This window comes from Engraulis encrasicolus, chromosome 10 (assembly GCF_034702125.1).
Source record: "Engraulis encrasicolus isolate BLACKSEA-1 chromosome 10, IST_EnEncr_1.0, whole genome shotgun sequence".
NCBI lineage: Eukaryota > Metazoa > Chordata > Actinopteri > Clupeiformes > Engraulidae > Engraulis > Engraulis encrasicolus.
This window is the reverse complement of record NC_085866.1, coordinates 56,795,357-56,814,660: the sequence shown is the minus strand read 5'-3', so window position 1 is coordinate 56,814,660 and position 19,304 is coordinate 56,795,357. Positions and strand designations below refer to the sequence as shown.

The 19,304-nt window shown below is 44.5% G+C and overlaps 1 protein-coding gene across 1 annotated transcript in view; it reads right to left on the bottom strand.

Moving 5' to 3' along the window:
- LOC134457400 (leucine-rich repeat-containing G-protein coupled receptor 6) overlaps nucleotides 1–19,304 on the bottom strand; it is a 266,153-nt gene that overhangs the window by 116,569 nt on the left and 130,280 nt on the right. Inside the window, exon 3 of the mRNA XM_063209416.1 lies at nucleotides 18,285–18,356. Coding sequence (XP_063065486.1) covers nucleotides 18,285–18,356 — 72 coding nt within the window. The remainder of the gene's footprint in view (nucleotides 1–18,284; nucleotides 18,357–19,304) is intronic.

Here is a 19,304-nt window from a genome sequence, read left to right as displayed (position 1 = left end):
AATATCCAAGCATGGTAGTGGGACTGACATGGTTTGGGGATGCATGAATGCTGTCAACATTGGCTATCTGAAATACACCTAAAAAAAACCATGCATGTCAACATCCATAGGATTGCATTAAAATCTCACACCAATCTATTTAAGTCAGGTGCCCACTCAAAATGTAAAAGATGAATGAAATGAAAAGACAGGTTGAAACGCACACCGATGACCTCCCTTTTAATCCCTTTTCATTTTGAGACCATTCGAGCCAACACGGCTCCTTCTCTACCGTATTTCAATCTGGGATGTACTCACAAACATTAATGGCCGTATTTAGTTTTTTTCTGAGTGAACAAGAAATTTAAGTGGTTAAATATGTTGTTAAAAGGTCACTAAACATTGTGTCAAAGTGAATTTTTTTATGCTTTCCTATGAAAAGATAGCGCCATACTCTGTGATATTATCTTATGTTGTTTTAATAGTGGGTAAATTTCCATTATGAAGTATTCAAATCAGCTCGCCAAAACAAAGACATGCGCGATTAAATTCTTCATGTTAGGCCTATCTGTAAACAGTGCATCTAAGCTGTTATCTGGGATGTATCTGTGTCCAACTAAACACTTTTCATTACAGTAATCACAGAAAAATTCGTACAGTTTGATAGCTCAAGGATAGGCAGAGAGAGAGAGCGCAAAAGGGTGTATGTACGTCGGACGTCTCTCCACTGACGGAGGAAGATCACCAACTAACTTTTTAACAACAGAGTTGTATAAAGTAGAAGTACTCTCATAGATGCAATTCTAATGCTAGTAGTATGATAGCACAAAGTAGAACTTTTTTTAATACCATACCACTAGTGTTGTTATTACATCTGTAAGAGTACTTCTACTTCTACTTTATGCATCTCTGGTTAGCAACGCTAAATGCTAAACCAGCTTAGCATACATGCTAACAAAATGTCAACCTGTTAACTTTGTGAGGAGAAATAGACATTTATAGTTAATTATGTAACTTGCCCTGTTCATTTCACTCCCGGGAGAGGCAACTTTGGCGAGTGTGCATGCCCTGTGTTCATTATCTCACATAGAAACATCATCAGGTCAGTGATTAAAGTAATTTACACTTACACTTCTGTTATTTATGTGAAATGTATTTTGTTGCCATCCAATGAATTGTGTTTGATTTCTAAATGAATATAGACTTGCATGGATAACAATTGCAATTGCATGGCACAATTCTTTAGATTAGCCTGTGTTTTTCCGGATCACACCGCACTCTCGATTAAAAGGTGCCAAACATAAACAAAAACTGTGTAAAATTGAAAGAAAAATGTCTGCACACTTAAATCCCCTTTGTGTTCTTTTTAATAAGAGGTCAAGCTTTCGGTCTACTGACCTTCCTCAGGGCTCCTGAGGAAGGTCAGTAGACCGAAAGCTTGGCTTCTTATTAAAAAGAACACAAAGGGGATTTAAGTGTGCAGACATTTTTCTTTCAATTTTACACAATTCTTTAGATTAGTCTAAAATAATTTTTTTGGCTCATTGTGAGCTATGGTATCAATGCTATTTCTTTTATATATAAGCCTTCGTGGGTAATTTAATACATAGCATATCCATATGTGAGTCAGCATAGTATTTGCAGTCTGTTGTGTGGATTTAGGAGGGGGATCCCATAGATTTTTGTGCTGGTCCCAGACAAGGCTGTCAGAAGCCTTGCCTTTAAGTGCCCTTGGTGATGGATCTGACAGGCAGAGACTTTGATGAATGGGAGAGCAGGGGAAAAAGGACTCTCCTCTGCTCTTTGCCTCCTCTCCTCCTTTCCTTTCCACTTCCTGGTTCTCCCTGGAGGCAGTTTGTGTGTGTGTGTGTGTGTGTGTGTGTGTGTGTGTGTGTGTGTGTGTGTGTGTGTGTGTGTGTGTGTGTGTGTGTGTGTGTGTGTGTGTGTGTGTGTGTGTGTGCGTGATCTGTGCGTGTGTGAGTGTATGTGTGTGTTTGTGTCTGTGTGTCACACAAACAGACACAGACAAAGACACAGACAAACATACACACACACACACACACACACACACACACACACACTTAAATTAATTATATTTCAATTATACCACGGCAGTCTGGAATCTCCCATTGTGACGCGCTAAATTGGGTGTTGATTAACTGTCTATATATGCACACCTGAAGTAGTCCCACTATTAGGTCACTTTTCTGACCGCATAACTCCAGTATCAAAGCGCCAAGGCACGCACGTTCATAAATTACACAAGTTGCAAGCATTACGCGCTGAATTGGCACATGTCGCATCGCGAGAAACACCAGCAATGTATAGTGGTATATATAATGAATCTGGAGCAAATCTTAGTAGGCCTAATCAAATTTCAAACATGTTTATTTCTCCCAACTGACCATCACTCTGTCAACTTTGTGTGTGTGTGTGTGTGAGAGAGAGAGAGAGAGAGAGAGAGAGAGAGAGAGAGAGAGAGAGAGAGAGAGAGAGAGAGAGAGATTCCCTGCGCAAAGGGACGCCTGTTTCACGTGGGCGTTTCTTCCCCAGGAGATGTTTCATGTGGTTGTAGCGTTTATCAGTTGAGAGAGTAGCGTAACTTGTGAAAAGTATGGGATATTTTCGGATCAATAGGCCTAACTATGGGAACGCAGTGGAAAATAAATCAAGGGGAGTTTCCTATGGGAGGAGAGCAGATTGACGAGGTGCTTGTTTTGATCAAGTTAATGGCGAGGCGAGGCATTTAGAATGTCGCCAAGATACGCAGGGTATTTTTTTAATCTATTGAAATCTGTAAATTTGTAGGAATCATGTCAACTGTAGCATAATCTTGTGGGCAAGTCAGACTCGCCCATATATCGAATGGGTAGAACATTGAGGCGACTGACTTGACAACCAAATGCGATAGAATTAACGACTGGCTCTTGACTTGACAACCGAATGCGATAGAACTAACGACGGTGTCTTGGCCATAGCAACCTTCAATTTAGAATTAGTAACGGCAGTTCGCCAGAAAGTTATGAAAAGAACCTTCTTGTGGCGGAAGGAACTAGTTATACAGAAAACCTTTGTTTTAGCCATTAAAGCATCAAAATAATTCCTCAAATAAATTTCAGACTGTGTGGCAACCGTGGTATAAGCAGGATAATTGACTTCACGGTGTGCGTATAACAGGAAAAATAATGCACACCTACCTCGGTGTGCATTATTTTTCCTGTTATACGCACACCGTGTCGTCAATTATCCCTTACTTATTTAATCCAAAGGTGATTTAAATATTCCCACTATTCACACCCCTCTTGACACACACTCTTCACATGCCCATTTCACCTGGGTCTCTTACCAGTTGAATTGTCGATTAATTGTGATTATTATATGGTGTGACGTCATCGGTCGAATGCTCCATTCATTTCAATGGGGCTCCCCAACGTTCGCACGTCTGATATTTGAGATAACGGACGGGTTGGTCTATATCAGACCGCTGTCAATGGCAACAAGACTTTTCACTGCTAAAGCGAATGTTTCATATCACTCCGCAGGGGGTCCGGTCTTTTGTCACTCTAATCAGCTGCTGTGATAGACAACACCTGTTGACTAGGCTACCTGTTGCCTATGCAGTGTTCCACAACGGCACTGTTTTGTTTTGCGCAGCAACAATCTTTTGACATGAAAAATTATAATAAACTTAACATTAAATAAAGAAATGTCCCCGCCATGTGTGAATCATTTAAGTATATCCATATAATAACCGGGTTAACGTTCGGCGAGTCGGACGCTTTGTGGAATAGCAGCACTTCAGCACTTCCGCTCCGCGTCGGGGTCTAAAGATTCCCTCTGTCGTGCTGCTATTCCACGGTAGCGACCTCCTCGCCGAACGTTAACCCTTACTTAATGTTTTAATGTTATTTAAGTCGATTCATCGATTAATCGTTTGCATCCCTAGTACGTGCGTGTTTTGTGTGTGTGTGTGTGAGTGTGTGTGTGTGTGTGTGTGTGTGTGTGTGTGTGTGTGTGTGTGTGTACGTGCGTGTTTTGTGTGTGTGTGTGTGTGTGTGTGTGTGTGTGTGTGTGTGTGTGTGTGTGTGTGTGTGTGTGTTTGGGCCATGTGTGTGGTCTGAGAAGAGTGGTGTAAAGCTACGTTCACACACGACGCTGCTAGTTACTCGCTCAGCGGATGAAGGCAATAGAATGTCTATGTGTTCCACCGAGACGAGGAGGCGAGTAGTGTACAAGCAATGCGATGTGGGCGGAAAATATTCTTACTTCAAGTGAGGCGAGTAAGCGAGTAAACAATTGGAATGCAGAGTTCGGTACTTCCCCTTACGAAAAAGGCTGTGCAAACTGTTGTGTATGCTTTAGCTGACAAGTTTAATGAGCTGAAGCGGGCGCTCTCATACTACGTTTTACGCACATTTTACTGTGTTGTAGGCTATTTGGAGCATTAGTGATATTGTTGGAAAGCAACATGTCCGGGTAGATACACCTAAAGGCTGGAGATGAACTGGGAAACCGATGCTGATCACCAGAGCTGTCAAATGTTCAACTGTTCAATTGTCAATGACAGTTGGTCTACCCCTTCCCGTCGAATGTATCTGTTGCGGTCGCACAGCTGCGCTTCTGTTGGATTTGGGCGCTATAATATATGACCAAATACAATCAAGTCTTAAATCAGGCCTAAGTCCATGAAATGTCTTTGCAAAGGTAAAATTGGTTGATAAGTTTAAGTCCACAGATAAACAGTAAATAATTCTTCTACCCCCCGTCTAGGGCGCCCTACTCAATGGTGGTGGCGCTTATGCACATGCTTGCTATGGATACGCAACCATCTCATGACTGGTTGTGAACGTCATGAAATATTCTTCGCACACTCGTCACAGATCAACCACATATTTGAAGTGTTGCACCGTTCTGAATAGTGCATCAACAATGCTTGCAATGTCCGTTAGCCTGAAACCATGTAATGAAGGCAGCCTTCCAGGATTTACTTCCAGGTCACCCGAATTCAGAATCCTAAATAAACAAAAGACGTAATTCTGAAGGACGTTTTTCTTTATTGATTTTCTCTCTTTTCTAAGATTCAGTGTTTCATTGTCAGTGCCTACAAAATATCAAAACATGGCATTTGGCTCCATTTCAAGTGATTTCAAGTTATACCATAAAGGGAATTTTAGCTCCAATACAGGCCTAACCATTACGCGTGCTGCGCATAGGCTTACTAGCCTGCACATCGCAAAAATATGTTTTTCATCACTCTATTATTTTTCTGTTGTGTCTCTGACTCCAGCTACTGTTCTGTGTGTCGTTTGGTCGCTAGCTAGACCTTTTCTTAAGCGACTCAGACGGCAAACTTTCCTTCCGGGTAAACGGAGGGGGAGGGGTCAGTCAAATGAAATTCAATAAATGAATAGACAAATATCACAAATTGAAAAACGATCAAAAATGTTGTCATTTTTTATAATGCTATTATGGTATGAAAGTAACACATGCAGAAAACAAAATACAGCCATTTCTGCTTGTATTGCTTTAATCAAAACAAGAAGTTTCACCCTTTTTTGAATTCATATTTCATTCCAAAATAGAAAAATGAATGAATGAAAAACAGAGGGGAACCCTCAGGGCCTTCTACGCCTTCAGAGAAGGCCTTATAATTTCAGAACAAAATATTATTAATATAGTATTAAATTAAATAATGTATAAAGAAAATATCATTTGATTTAATACAATACATTTAAAACTACATAATTTTCACTAATCTATGTTCCAAAATTAAGTTACTGCCAAATTCTCAACAGCAATAAAAGGGTTACCGTCCTGAAACATACTATCCAATCAGAATCGTCCATCTCTATCGATGCTCCTTATTGGTTAGGACTTCATGAATCCCGCGGAAAGCTAAACTATGTGTTTTGGTCTGGAGAGTGATGGGAAACTTGACCAATCACAGTTTGATTTTAAGTGGGCGGGACGAAAAAAACAGAGCGTAGGCCTTCATGAAGTCCTAAAGGGCTGAGTGGTGAGAGAGCGAGAGCGGTTGAGAGACATTTGATTAGCATGGCGGAGGATGAGATTGTGGCTAGCTTGATCACATTGCCTTTTTCAAGGCGGTCTTTCACTAATAAACTTGAAATAATAAAACAGGGAAGACCAACTCCTGAACTGGAACTAAAAGAAAGGGTAAGACATGTGGAAAGGCATTTTAAGACAGAGAATTACCAGCGATACCCGTGGATGACGGGCTGTACGAAAACCAACAGGCTGTACTGCTGGAACTGTATACTTTTTACCACAGACAAGTCATCCACTTGGGTCAGCGGAGGATTCGTCAGCCTCTTAAATCTGACAAAGTCAGCTCATCGTCATCAGGATTCTGCAGCACACCTGCAAGCGACGGTCAGTTTAAAAACTTTTGGGGACACTAGAATTGACCTTCAGCTAGACGAGCAGCGCCGGAATCAAACCACCGCCCACAACAACAAAGTCAGGCAGAACAGAGAAATCCTCAAACGACTCATCAATGTTGTCGCATTTCTTGGAAAGCAAGAGATGGCATTTCGAGGACATGATGAAAGCAAAGATTCCGAGAACAAGGGCAACTACTTGGAGCTACTGCAGTTTTTGGGGGAATATGACAGCCCACTGCGCTGTCATCTGGATTCGACCACTGTGTTCACCGGCACCTCCAGCAAAATTCAGAACGATCTGATTCAATCGGTGGCGGATGTAATGACCGAGGCAATGAGGGAGGAGGTGGTCAAAACGCCTTTTGTCTCCGTCATGGTAGACGAGACAACTGATGTGAGCAACACTGCTCAAATGTCGTACGTCCTGCGTTACACAACTGACGGTGGTGTGAAGGAGCGTTTTTTCCAGTATGGAGATGTCAGTGGTGATAAGCACGCAGACTCCATAGCTGGGCATGTTTGGCAGTTTCTGGAGGACTGCGCCTGCACGAACAAGGTAATCACGCAATGCTACGATGGAGCCGCAGTCATGGCCTCTGGATTGAATGGGGTTCAAGCTAAAATAAAAGAAAAAATCCCCCAAGCTCTATTTGTTCACTGTTATGCGCACTCCTTGAACCTCGTAATGTCCCAAAGTGCTGTTAAGATCAAACAGTGCAAGGTTTTTGTCTCACACCTCAATGGCCTCGCAGCCTTCTTCTCAAAATCAGCTAAACGCACGAAACTCCTGGATGAAATATGCCAGCGGAGACTGCCAAGAGTGACACCAACAAGATGGAACTTTTCTTCGCATTTGGTCTGCACTGTCTATGAGCGCAGAGAAGAACTCGTGGAGCTCTTCGAATTCATAGTGGACAACTACAATGATTTTGACGACGACACTGTGCACAGCGCTGACGGGTACCTCGCTCTGCTGACGGGCTTCGAGTTTTGCTTCCTCCTCGCCACATTCAACTCTGTGTTTGCCTACTCCGATGTGCTCTTTGGAATCTTGCAGAATAAGCAGTATGACATGCAGTTCTGTTTGTCCAGCATTGCTGACTTTTGCAGCACCACGGAGAGAGAAAAGGCGAAGTTTGATTCCATCTACGAGGACATGGTGAGCGAAGTCGGGGTTCCCAGCGGCCGCAGGGCACAGAGAGTTGGAGATGCGCGCGCAGCGTACCAACGCCTGCACAGTGAAATCCTGGACAACATTCTCACTCAGCTGAGGAACAGGTTCAAGGATCACGAAAAACTGATGTTCCTTGCCCTGCTGGACCCCAAGAAGTTTGCAACATACCGAGAAAACTTCCCCAGCGCTGAGTTTCAGTGCCTCACTGAAAACTACGGGCTGCACTTTGACCTCCCCAAGCTCAAGACTGAACTGACAGTCATGTATAACATAGCAAGCTTCGAGGGAAGGAGCCCATCAGACCTGCTGAACTTTCTGACACTTAAAGAGCTGACTGAGAGCATGCCGCAGCTGTATCGCCTCACCTGCCTGGTGCTGACCATTCCCGTGTCCACCTCCTCCGTGGAACGGTCTTTCTCGGCTCTGAAGCGCATCAAGACGCACGCCAGAAACACTACTGGACAGGGTCGCCTGGGAGCTTTGGCACTGATGTCCATCGAGAAAGGACTTCTTTTGGAGCTTAAGTCTAAGGACAAACTTTATGACACTGCCATCGCCCACTTCACCAAGAAAGACCGACGAAGGGATTTTGTGTTCATGTAGGACTAGGTATGTAAAAAAACACATTTTTAATTATTTCAAGTTCTTAATTTGGGGCATTCAGTATTCTGTGGTCTATTTATTGTGTTATTTTGTGGAGGTTGTCTGTGACAGCGCAAATTGCTTTTGATAAGTTATCAGAAGTGCATACGCGACTCTGGCATGATCAGCCCGTGCATACGCGACCCTAAAAAAAAAAAACAGGGCTGAGGGCTGAAGTGAAGGCCCAGCCGTAGTGCTCACGGTTCGCCACTGATGAAAAAGTACACGGACCCGATATCATCAGTCAAATAAATTTCCATAAATGAATACCTAATCAAATTTTGCTAATTGAAAATCGATCAAAAACGTTGTGAAATGTTCTAATACTATTCTGATATGAGATAACACATGCTGAAAACCAAATACAGCCATTTCTGCTTGCACTGCTTTAAACAAAACAAGAAGTTGGACCCTTTTTTGAATTTCATCATGCATTCCAAAATAGAATAATGAATGAATGAAAAAGTACACAGACCACAAGTATACCCAATACTACAATGTATCAAAAAGACACAAAATACACAACCATAATTGTATGAAAACACAGCTTTGTGTTTTCAAAATAATAATATATTAAAAATCTCATAATGGCCTACCTAAATCATACCTAAAGCACTGCTAGGAGGCAGTTGTGCAAATGTCTGGAATAATTTTGCAGTGTCGGGAATAGACATACTGATTAATATACAGCACCATCTTGTGTTCCTATTTTGTCATTACTTTGAATTTCTTTGAATTTAATCTACACCACCACCACACGTGGTCTTCATATACCTCTACACCTGGTGTTCATATTATGCCATTACTTTGAATTTCTTTGAATTTCAGCTGTTGGAGGGGGCATGTCAGGGCATTATGCCATCACACGCTTTTAACTGACAAGCATTTCTAAATCATCAAGGAAATGTCGCTCATATAGTTGCCTAAGCCCTACATTGTAATAATAAAAATACTAAGATAGTAATAATAATAATAATACAATCTTCAAAAGGCCAGTTTTTATCCAGCAGGGCAACAAATTGTCCCTATCTGTGCACGCCTGCAAGTTCAAGCTACAATTTGCTCCTGGTAATATTACACGTAGTAATGCAAAATTACAGACAGACTTAAAGGAACAGTCCACCCTTTTTTGATTTTCACATATTTGCAGTATTTCCAAGCATTATTCATGAATGTGCATATCATTGTTGTCTATGTGTTTGCATTGCCTAACACGGTGTAGCCAAATTAAGCGTAGCAATGCAAGTCTATGGGGGCAAACAAAACATCCTCAAATGTATTTATAAACTACTTTAAAATGAATCACCAGAGTGCAAAACAGCTATTTAGGGTTGTTTCGAAGTGGGGAAGGCAGCTGTCCTTCCAGTGAGCTTACTAGAAATCGAGTCACCAAATGCGAGTCGAAATGAAAAATTGCTTTATTTTCTCCCTTGGCAGTTGACTGCATTTGTGGGCGTAACTGTGATATTTGAGTACACCATCAGATGCTGACTTGTGCTGCCTTTGTACCCAACATGCTGTGCGCCACCTCCCTCTCAACCGGAAACCTGAAAAACAAACATGGCTACTACCCAAGCAACTACCTTATAATACTCTCTATTCTGACACTTGTGTACAGAGATATTGAGAATTGAAGCGATAAATCCACATTGTAGTATCTAAATATGCCGTTGCTAGATCTATTGCATGATCTATTTATAGCCTATGATCTATTTATAGCCTATTTTACGATTCCTCCGTCTGGCGGTTGTCGGATATTCTGTTTTAAGAATAATTACTCGAGCGCGGATAAACTGTGTCTTTACATTACAGGTACTTTATTGAACTAACCAGCAGACGTAAGACGCAAGCATCATGTGACCACACACACATAATCCTATTGGCTACTGTACTTACTGTAAACGTAACCTGCGTAAAACATTAACCCTTAATGTACCACATTAAGATACACCACATCTCCCTTTTTTACAGAACATGGAAACACATTTTTTTTTTCAAAGTCCATCAAAACCTGTGAAAGGAAACACGGTTAAACAAAACCTGGTTTTCAAAGTCCATCTTTTCAAGTCCATCAAAACCTGTGAAAGAAAACAGGGTTAAACAATTCCTGGTAAACTGATACTCTTTCTATGACTTTCTTAACATCTTCGATCTCATTTGCACACATAACATTTTCAAACTTATTTTCGGAGGTGAGTACTGAGGTGAGTATCTCCAATGTAACACTGATACATTAGAAAACCATTTCATTTTCAACCATAACCTTTTTGTTCAACATTTTCTTTTTTTTTTCTCACCCACTTATAAGTTCAGTCTAGTGGGCTGTGTAATTGCTCTCCCCGACCTGGTTCTGGGAGTGGAAACCCCAGGAGAGGGAACAGGGGACCCCAAAGCAGGTGGAGTGTCACCCTGCTCTAGAGCCGGCAGTGGCTCCTGTTGCTGCTGTCCAGCCTCGTCTTGTGCTGGGGGCTGGAGTGGTATAAGATGCAGGCGGTTGCGTCTTACCACCCCATGTGGCGATTCCACAAGGTAGGATCTCGGCGAGGTGTGACTCTGGATCACAGTCCCTGGTGTTTTTGTGTCAGTCACCCAGACCTCCTGACCTGGTGACAGGCTGCTGAGTGGCTTTGCACGATGTCGCCTGTTGAAGTTTGCAGCATCTGATGTCCTCTTCTCCCTTTCTTTCTGGAACAGTGTGCTGCGGTCGGGCAGTGCAGGTTGCAGCTCAGACGGATGTGTCGGCACCGTGGTGCGGAGACGTCGACCCATGAGCAACTGGGCCGGGCTGTATCCATTCTGAAGAGGTGTGGCTCTGTATGCAAGCAGAGCCATGTACGGATCAGTTGCCTTTTTCAGCAGACCCTTTACGGTCTGTACCGCTCGCTCAGCCTCGCCATTGCTTTGTGGGAATTTGGGGCTACTGGTAAGGTGTTGGAACCCATATGCAGTGGCGAAGGAAGCGAATGCCTGGCCGGAAAATTGGGGGCCGTTGTCACTCATGAGGACCTCCGGGATTCCGTGTCTGGCAAACATTGATTTTAGATGGTTAATCACATCATTGCATTTTGTGTGTGTCAGCAGGGCAATCTCAACGTACCTGGAGAGGTAATCAACGATGAGCAGGTAAGTTTTCCCCCCCAGTTTCAAAGAGAGATCGGCCCCCAGCTTTTGCCATGGGCGCTCGGGGCACTCTGACGGCATGAGTGGCTCACTGTGATTGCGGCGCTCTGGCAGACACGTTCTGCATTTGAGCACCATCTCTGTGATGTGTTGTCCGAGCCCAGGCCACCACACAGTCTCACGGGCGCGTGCTTTGCACTTCACGACTCCTTGATGGCCCTCGTGCAGTCTGTTCAGCACGTCGTTCCGCATTGCTGCTGGAATGACGAGGCGAGTGTCTTTCAGCAACAGTCCCTCTTCTACTGTGAGTGTAGCCTGCTCGGGCCAGAAGTCTTTCAGGAGTGGTTCCTGCTTTGCGTGATCTGGCCATCCGTCTGCACACATTTTCATGACACGAGAGCACACACTGTCTGCCTCCAGCTGTGCTTTGAGTGTGTCCATGAACGTGGGACTGGCAGGTAGGTTGTTGACAATGCAGTCCACGTAAATGTTTGTGCTCTCCATCAGTTCAGTGTCATTTGCGGTCATTTGTTTCTGCACAGGTGCACGTGAAAACGTGTCGGCAATCCAGAGTGCCTTTCCTGGAACGTGCACGATGTCATAGGAGTAGCGCATGAGCCGCATTCGAAAGCGCTGTATTCTTGGTGGCAACAGGTCGAGTGCTTGTGTGCCTAGCAAGGAAAGGAGTGGCTTGTGATCAGTCTCTAGGCAGAAGTGCTTTCCTAACAGGAAGTCCCGAAAGCGCTCACATGCCCAAGTTAGGCCCAGGGCCTCCTTTTCGACTTGCGCGTAGCGTTGCTCAGTGGGGGAAAGTGAGCGGGATGCGTAAGCTACCGGCCTCCATTCGCTGTCCCATTTCTGGAGGAGCACGCCCCCCAGTCCATAAGATGAAGCGTCTGCCGATACTTTGGTGTCCCTGCCCGTGTCATACATGGCCAGGACCGGCGGAGAGATTAGGGCTTCTTTTAGCACCCTGAAGGCCGCCGCCTGGTCGACACCCCACAGCCAACAGTTCTTCTTTGAGAGAAGATCGCGAAGAGCTTTGTCTTTCTCTGAGAGCTGGGGTATAAATTTTCCCACCTGGTTTACCATCCCCAGGAAGCTCCTCAACTCGCTCACATTTGTAGGCTCTTTCATGTCCCTGATGGCCTCTGTCTTTTCTGGATCAGGGCTGATGCCTGACGTGGTGATGACGTGCCCGAGGAACGCCACCTCACTCCTGGAGAGCTCGCACTTGTCTGCATTCAAAGTCACCCCTGTTTGTTCGAGCTTTTTCAGCAGGGCATGGAGACGAGCGTCGTGCTGTTCCTGGTCTTTTCCCCACACCAGCAGGTCGTCGATGTGGCAGACCACCCCGTCCAGTCCGTCGATCACGTCCGCCATGACACGCTGGAAGTGTTCGGGCGCAGAGTTGATCCCAAACGGAAGACGCTGGAACTGGTACCGTCCGAAGGGCGTTATGAATGTTGTGTATTTGGCTGACCCCTCAGCTAAAGGAATCTGCCAGAATCCCATGTTCGCGTCTAGTTTACTGAAGACTCTGGCTCCAGCTAGCATTCCTAGACTCTGGTCGACTGAAGGCAGGACATACTTCTCACGACACACATACTGGTTCAAGCCTGTGAAGTCCACACACACGCGTAGACGCTGGCTGTTCTTCTTTGGGACGACGACCATGCCAGCGCACCACTCTGTAGGCTCCTTGACGCGCCTGATGATCCCCATCTCTTCCATCCACTGGAGCTCCTCCTTCACCTTTCCCATCAGAGGCAGGGGAATTCTCCGTGGAGTCTTTAGGGAGAATGGCACGGCATATGGCTTGAGCTCGATGTGGTTTGGTAGTTAGATGTCGCCTAGGCCCTTGTACAGTTTTGAGAAAGTTGCCTTTAAAGAGTCCATGGTGACACTGTCGACTCGAATGAGTAGGCCCAGGGCAGTAATGGCCGGTAGCCCGAGCAAAGGTGTGCTCAGGTTTTTGACCACGTAGACCTTCTCCTCCGTTTGCTTGCCTTTGTAAGCCAGCTGCATTTTTGCATAGCCAGCTACCTGTAGCTGAATCCTTCCTGGACCCAGCAAGGGTTTCTCTGGCTTGTGGAGGACAGGCATTTTTGCCCCCTGGAACAAGTCTCTCAGGTCACTGTCTGAAATGGCGGTTACATCTGCGCCAGTGTCAAGTTTGAATTTCAACACTTTCCCTTTAATCTGCACGTCAGCCGCCCACATGTTGTTTTTGCATGACACAGAGCCCAAGAAGAAACTTTTCTCCTCTTCTTCCTCAATGCACCCTACTACAGTCTTGCTTTTACAGACACGCTGGTAATGGCCTATTTTTCCGCAGCCCCGACATTTTGCATCGTTGGCGGGACACTCCGCTCTCGGGTGAGAAGGCCCCCCACACTTGTAGCACTGGGCGCCGTGCTGCTGCTGCTGCATGCCATTGTCTCTGCCTGGCGTGTGTTGGCGGGAACGTGCGCCGCCGCTGCTTTTCGGGTGGGTATATTTTTGTCCTTTATTTATTAGTCTGTCTATGGAGCTACCCTCCATCTGCATCACGCTGCTAGCGTCACTCCTAAGTGCGCTCTGTTGCTTCTTTACTTCTTCGGACTGTCTTGCCATATCAATGGCTTTTTGCAATGTCAAATTTTCCTCCATCTGCAAGCGCTCAGAAAGTCTGGTGTTTGCAAGCCCCACTACGATCCGATCGCGTATGAGTTCATCATGCAAGTCCCCGTATTTGCAGTGTTCTGCTAGAACATGCAGGGCAGTGACGAATGCCTCGACAGTCTCATTTGGTTCTTGTTTTCGCATATTGAAGCATGCACGTTCAAACACAATGTTCTTTCTCACAATAAAAAAGTCTCTGAATCCATCTTTTACTTTGTCATACTTTTGCATGTCAGCATCACTCAGCTTCAACCCTCTCAATACATCGTCGGCTTCATCCCCCATACAATATATCAGAGTGTTAACCTGATTCTCCTCGGAGTTCGTGGTCAAGTTGCTCGCTTGCCGAAACCTCTCGAACCTCCGGATCCATTTTGTCCATTCGAGCGGTTTGTTGAAATCGAAGGGCTCCGGTGGCTGGATGTTGAATGTAGCCGTGGGTGCACTAGCCGCCATGCTCGCTCCCCTTTGCTGCACTTGGACGTTAACGTTTTCCTCACGTTGTTCGCTCCTAACATCAGCCGATGTCTCTCCCTCCATCTCTCTCGCCGTGGACCGTTGTGTCTTGTTCTTTCTCTTTCCCCTCATAGACACAGCACTTCTGACACCATGTCGGATATTCTATTTTAAGAATAATTACTCGAGCGCGGATAAACTGTGTCTTTACATTACAGGTACTTTATTGAACTAACCAGCAGACGTAAGACGCAAGCATCATGTGACCACACACACATAATCCTATTGGCTACTGTACTTACTGTAAACGTAACCTGCGTAAAACATTAACCCTTAATGTACCACATTAAGATACACCACAGCGGTCATTCACCGTTCAAATAGCATGCATAAGCTAAGCGCTAACGTGATGAACGTAACTCCCGCCATAGAATCGCCGTAAAATCACATGCGCAGGGCAGTACACTCGTTAGTGCCGTTAGTAACGGCTGCCTCACCAGCTAATTTCTCCTATCTAATTAGAGACCTGGGGTGGATTTCTCGAAACCAAAGTTGCTTAGTACATTAACTACTTTGTTGTTTTCAATGCATTTTCCCATTGGCAACTACCGAAGTTGCTAACAGGCTAACAACTTCTCTTTTGAGAAATTCACCCCTGTTCATGTAGGAGGGGAGTCATCGAGTCACTGCCTCCCATTTTGAATCGACCCTATTTAATCCCGTCCTGAGATCACTTGTCGCTTGATGCTATTGCCATCCACTTCCAGTGATTATGCTAAGCTATGCTAATAATTCTGATCCAATAAATCTAAAAACACTGAGAAGAAAAGTATATGCACGTTCAATATACAATATACAATATCTTTTATTTGTCATTGTGACAAGCACAACGAAATTGTGCATTCCTTGTTGAAGCAAAAATAAAAAAAAAAAAATAAGAATAAAAATAAAATTAAAAAAATGGAATAAAAAGAATGGTATGTATATAAAAACTATGCTTTTGATGCAAAATTCAGTTCTGTGATGGCCGCTGCATAGAAACTGTTTTTCAGTCTGTTTGTCCTTATCTTAATGGACCTGAATCTCCTGCCCGATGGCAGCAATTCAAAAAGACTGTGACCTGGGTGGGATGTGTCTCTCAGAATGCACTTGGCCTTTTTTAGGCAGCGGGTGCTGTGTAGGCCCTCCAAAGATGGAAGAGGGCAGCCAATAATGTTCTCTGCAGCCTTTATGACCCCCTGGAGCTCTTTCCTCTGTGCCACAGTGCAGCCTGGGAACCACACACAAAGACAATATGTCAATATGCTCTCCACTGAGCAGCGGTAGAAGGACACAAGCAGCTTCTGACAGATGTTGTTTTTCCTAAGTATTCTTAGGAAATAAAGTCTTTGCTGTGCCTTCTTCACAAGCCCAGTGGTGTTGACACCCCAGGTCAAGTCCTCGCTGATGTGAACTCCCAGGAAACGGAAGTCTGACACCCTCTCTACACACACCCCCTCAATCATAAGTGGCTGGATGGCAGTCCTCTTCCTCCTGAAATCCACCACCAGCTCCTTGGTCTTGGCTGTGTTCAGGAGCAAGTTGTTCTCTCTGCACCACCCCACCAAGCGCTCTACTTCATCTCTGTAGGCAGACTCATCCCCATTTGAAATAAGTCCAACTACTGTGGTGTCATCAGCAAATTTCACTATGGCGTTATTAGTGTAGACTGGGGAGCAGTCGTGGGTGTACAGTGTGTACAGCAGAGGACTTAACACACATCCCTGCGGCGAGCCAGTGCTGAGGTTGAGGTCCATGGAGGTGTTATGACCTATGCGCACTCGCTGGGTGCGGCCTGTTAAAAAGTCTTTAATCCAAAGGCAGTCCATTCCAGTCCATTCCAGTCCCATTGTCCATTCGAAATGAAATATTCTAATTCACCTGTCAAAGTAGGAAAACTGAAAATGCTTGCTGTCGTTGCGTCACTCTGAAGCCTATCACCGTAAATTCCAGCGCAATATTTGCATGAATAGAACTAGCTGTTTGCGCAAAGTCGCAGAATATGCTGCGCATAGTTCTAGAGTTGTGAGTGAGTGACAAACTGATCTCCGCACGAAGTCACATGATTCAGGCGAGCCACGAGCTTGCAAACTGACTGGGTGGTATCCTCGCAATATTTTTTTTCGCCTATAATTTCGTTCATTGATAAGACAATTTCCCCGGTGTGCTGTATATAGGCCTAATTAATATTCAAAATGGGCCTACTGTAGCAATGCATCTGCTCTTTTATCAATAATAATTTTCAAACTCGTAGTGCAGTGAGGTGGCTTTATGTTTCAGCAAACTGCCACGGGGCCTGTACTGCATGCGTCCGTAATAGATAAAAACCGGCGGTGGTGTGCATGGTAAGGTGTGGTAAGAAGAGAAAGGATTAATCATTGTATTGGTGAATCAAAGTTGTATGTGGGTAAGACGCAATTCCTGAAAATGTTGGTTTTCAGTCTGCAGGCTTCCAAAACGACTTGTGGATGGCAGGTGAAAGTTATGCCACCTCATAGCACTGCACTGTAGATTGCCAAATCCTTATTTCCAGTCATTTTGGCTAAAGTAACTAAAAGTAATGCAAAAGTAGTGTAATGCCTTACTTTAAAAAAAAGTAATGTTGTAATGTAAGGCATTACTTTTAAATGACAGTAACATGTAATAAGTAGTGCATTACAGTTTTTGAGTAACTTTCCCAACACTGGAGAGGACACAGCAATTTGCGACAGCACTGGGAAATGGCAGATGGAGCTTCCCAACTTCCGTAGTGTAGGTACCTTCAGGCAATGCAAGTCAATGGAGAACACGCCCACCCCTGTCAAAAAATTGACTAAAACTGTGTGAATAAGAAGTAACACATTAATCAAAGACCAGATTTGAAATGTCAGGCTAAATATGTACTTAAATCATATGAGTCGATAAAATACATTTAAAAATCAAATAATATATTTTATGAACATAGTTAGCAACACACTTCAACTATTGTCCTTGTATAGTGTGTTGATGGACATTTTCACATGATTAAGCCATTTTTGACAGAGGTGAGCCTCGTTCTCCGTTAATTTCCATTTCTCTGATCTACCTACAGATAATGGCCGCTACAGATTGCCGTAAAAAGGGGGGCGGGGTCACCTCTAGTGTTATTTTCTACCTCTATGATGAAGCCACTTGCTAATCATGAAAAAGCTGAAAAATACCTTGAAATTATGATAAATAATCTTTAGGGCTCATTGGTCATTAATGCAACTGACCCATGAACAAAATGAATATCTGACAGAGGCAATTGTGATTGATTTTGCTGTCTATCTGCTACTAGTGTTTCCATAATGTGCTTTCAGTTTGCAATGGTCAAAACAGATCTACTGAACATTACCCACAAAAAAGACTCAATAGAAAATATAACCAAAATATTTTTTTTCAGTGTTTTGAAATGAGGCACATGAATATCTGGCAGTGATGTCTGTGGCCAAAGGCCTGCCTGTCTGTGTGTGTGTGTGTGTGTGTGTGTGTGTGTGTGTGTGTGTGTGTGTGTGTGTGTGTGTGTGTGTGTGTGTGTGTGTGTGTGTGTGTCTGTGTCTGTGTCTGTGTCTGTGTCTGTGCATGCGCGCACGCGCGTGCGTTTGTGTTTGTGTGTGCACACTTGAGTGAGTGCAAGTGTCGAGCGTATGTGTGCGAGCGTATGTGTGCATGTGTATGTGTGTGCGCATTTGCATGTGTGTGTCTATAATTATGACATTGTCTGGAAGAAATTAATTCAAGGCTTTTATTATAATACAATGCAGTCAGCAGAAGGAAAACACCTTACACTATCTAGGGGTACTTACAGGACTTTGAGGTTATAGAGGCCCTGGAACACGGGACCTGGGATCCATCTCAGGTGGTTGCCAGAGAGTCGCCTATGGAGGAGAGTGAGGGGAGGAGAGGGGAGTAGAGGGAGGACAAAGACATAGTTTGGTTCATTTCAAGTCCAAGAGCAGTGATGGCTTTACCAGAGGTCTGCCTCTGGTAGATTCATGAAAGTTTGTGTTTTTTTGAGGGCTGAGGTGGTGTGGTGTGGTATAAGGCTACGGTGGTGGGGTGCGGGGTGGTATGGGCTTGTTGTGGTGGTGTGAGGTGGGGCAGTGTGGTGTGGTGCGGTGTGGTGTGAGGTGGGATGGGGCAGGTCAGGTTAAGGGGGGTTGAGTTGGAAACACTCTCTAACTTTCAACTGCTCAGGAAATCTGCGGGGAGCAACAGAGAGAAGCTCACAGACACTCAAGCACTTTCACAGCTGTAGATGGAGAGAAGGGTTTCTCTTCTTCTCTCGCTCTCTGTTTCTCTGTCATTCTTTCTCTCTCTCTTTATCACTCTCTCTCTCTCTCTTTCACTGTCTATGTCTTCTCTCTCATTTCTGGTCTGAATCCTCGATGCCCTGGAGCAGTTGAGTGGGAGGAGTGAGCTCAGGTCTGGTTTGAAATAAGCTCTTACCAATTACTGATAGTTGACGTGGGGTCATCCCTATGTTACCCAGGTCCTATGTTCACCACAACCGGGGAATTTGGGACCCTTTTTTCAGAAAAGGGTTCTATGTTCCCCGCTGCTTCCAAGTAAACTGCCTCATGGCAAAGCGCAGGTTGTTGTTGCACCTCTGATAGGTTAGGTTTAGGAATGGTTTTGGGAAGGGCACAGTTTGAAAACTCGGAAACATACAATGCGGGGAACTTAGGACCCTTTTTTCAAAAAAGGAAAGCTTCCAAGTAGATTGCTGCCGCATGGCAAAGCGCAGGTTGTTGTTGCACTTCTGACAGGTTAGGTTTAGGGATAGTTTTGGTCAGGGTACAAATTCACAACTCAGAAACATTGCA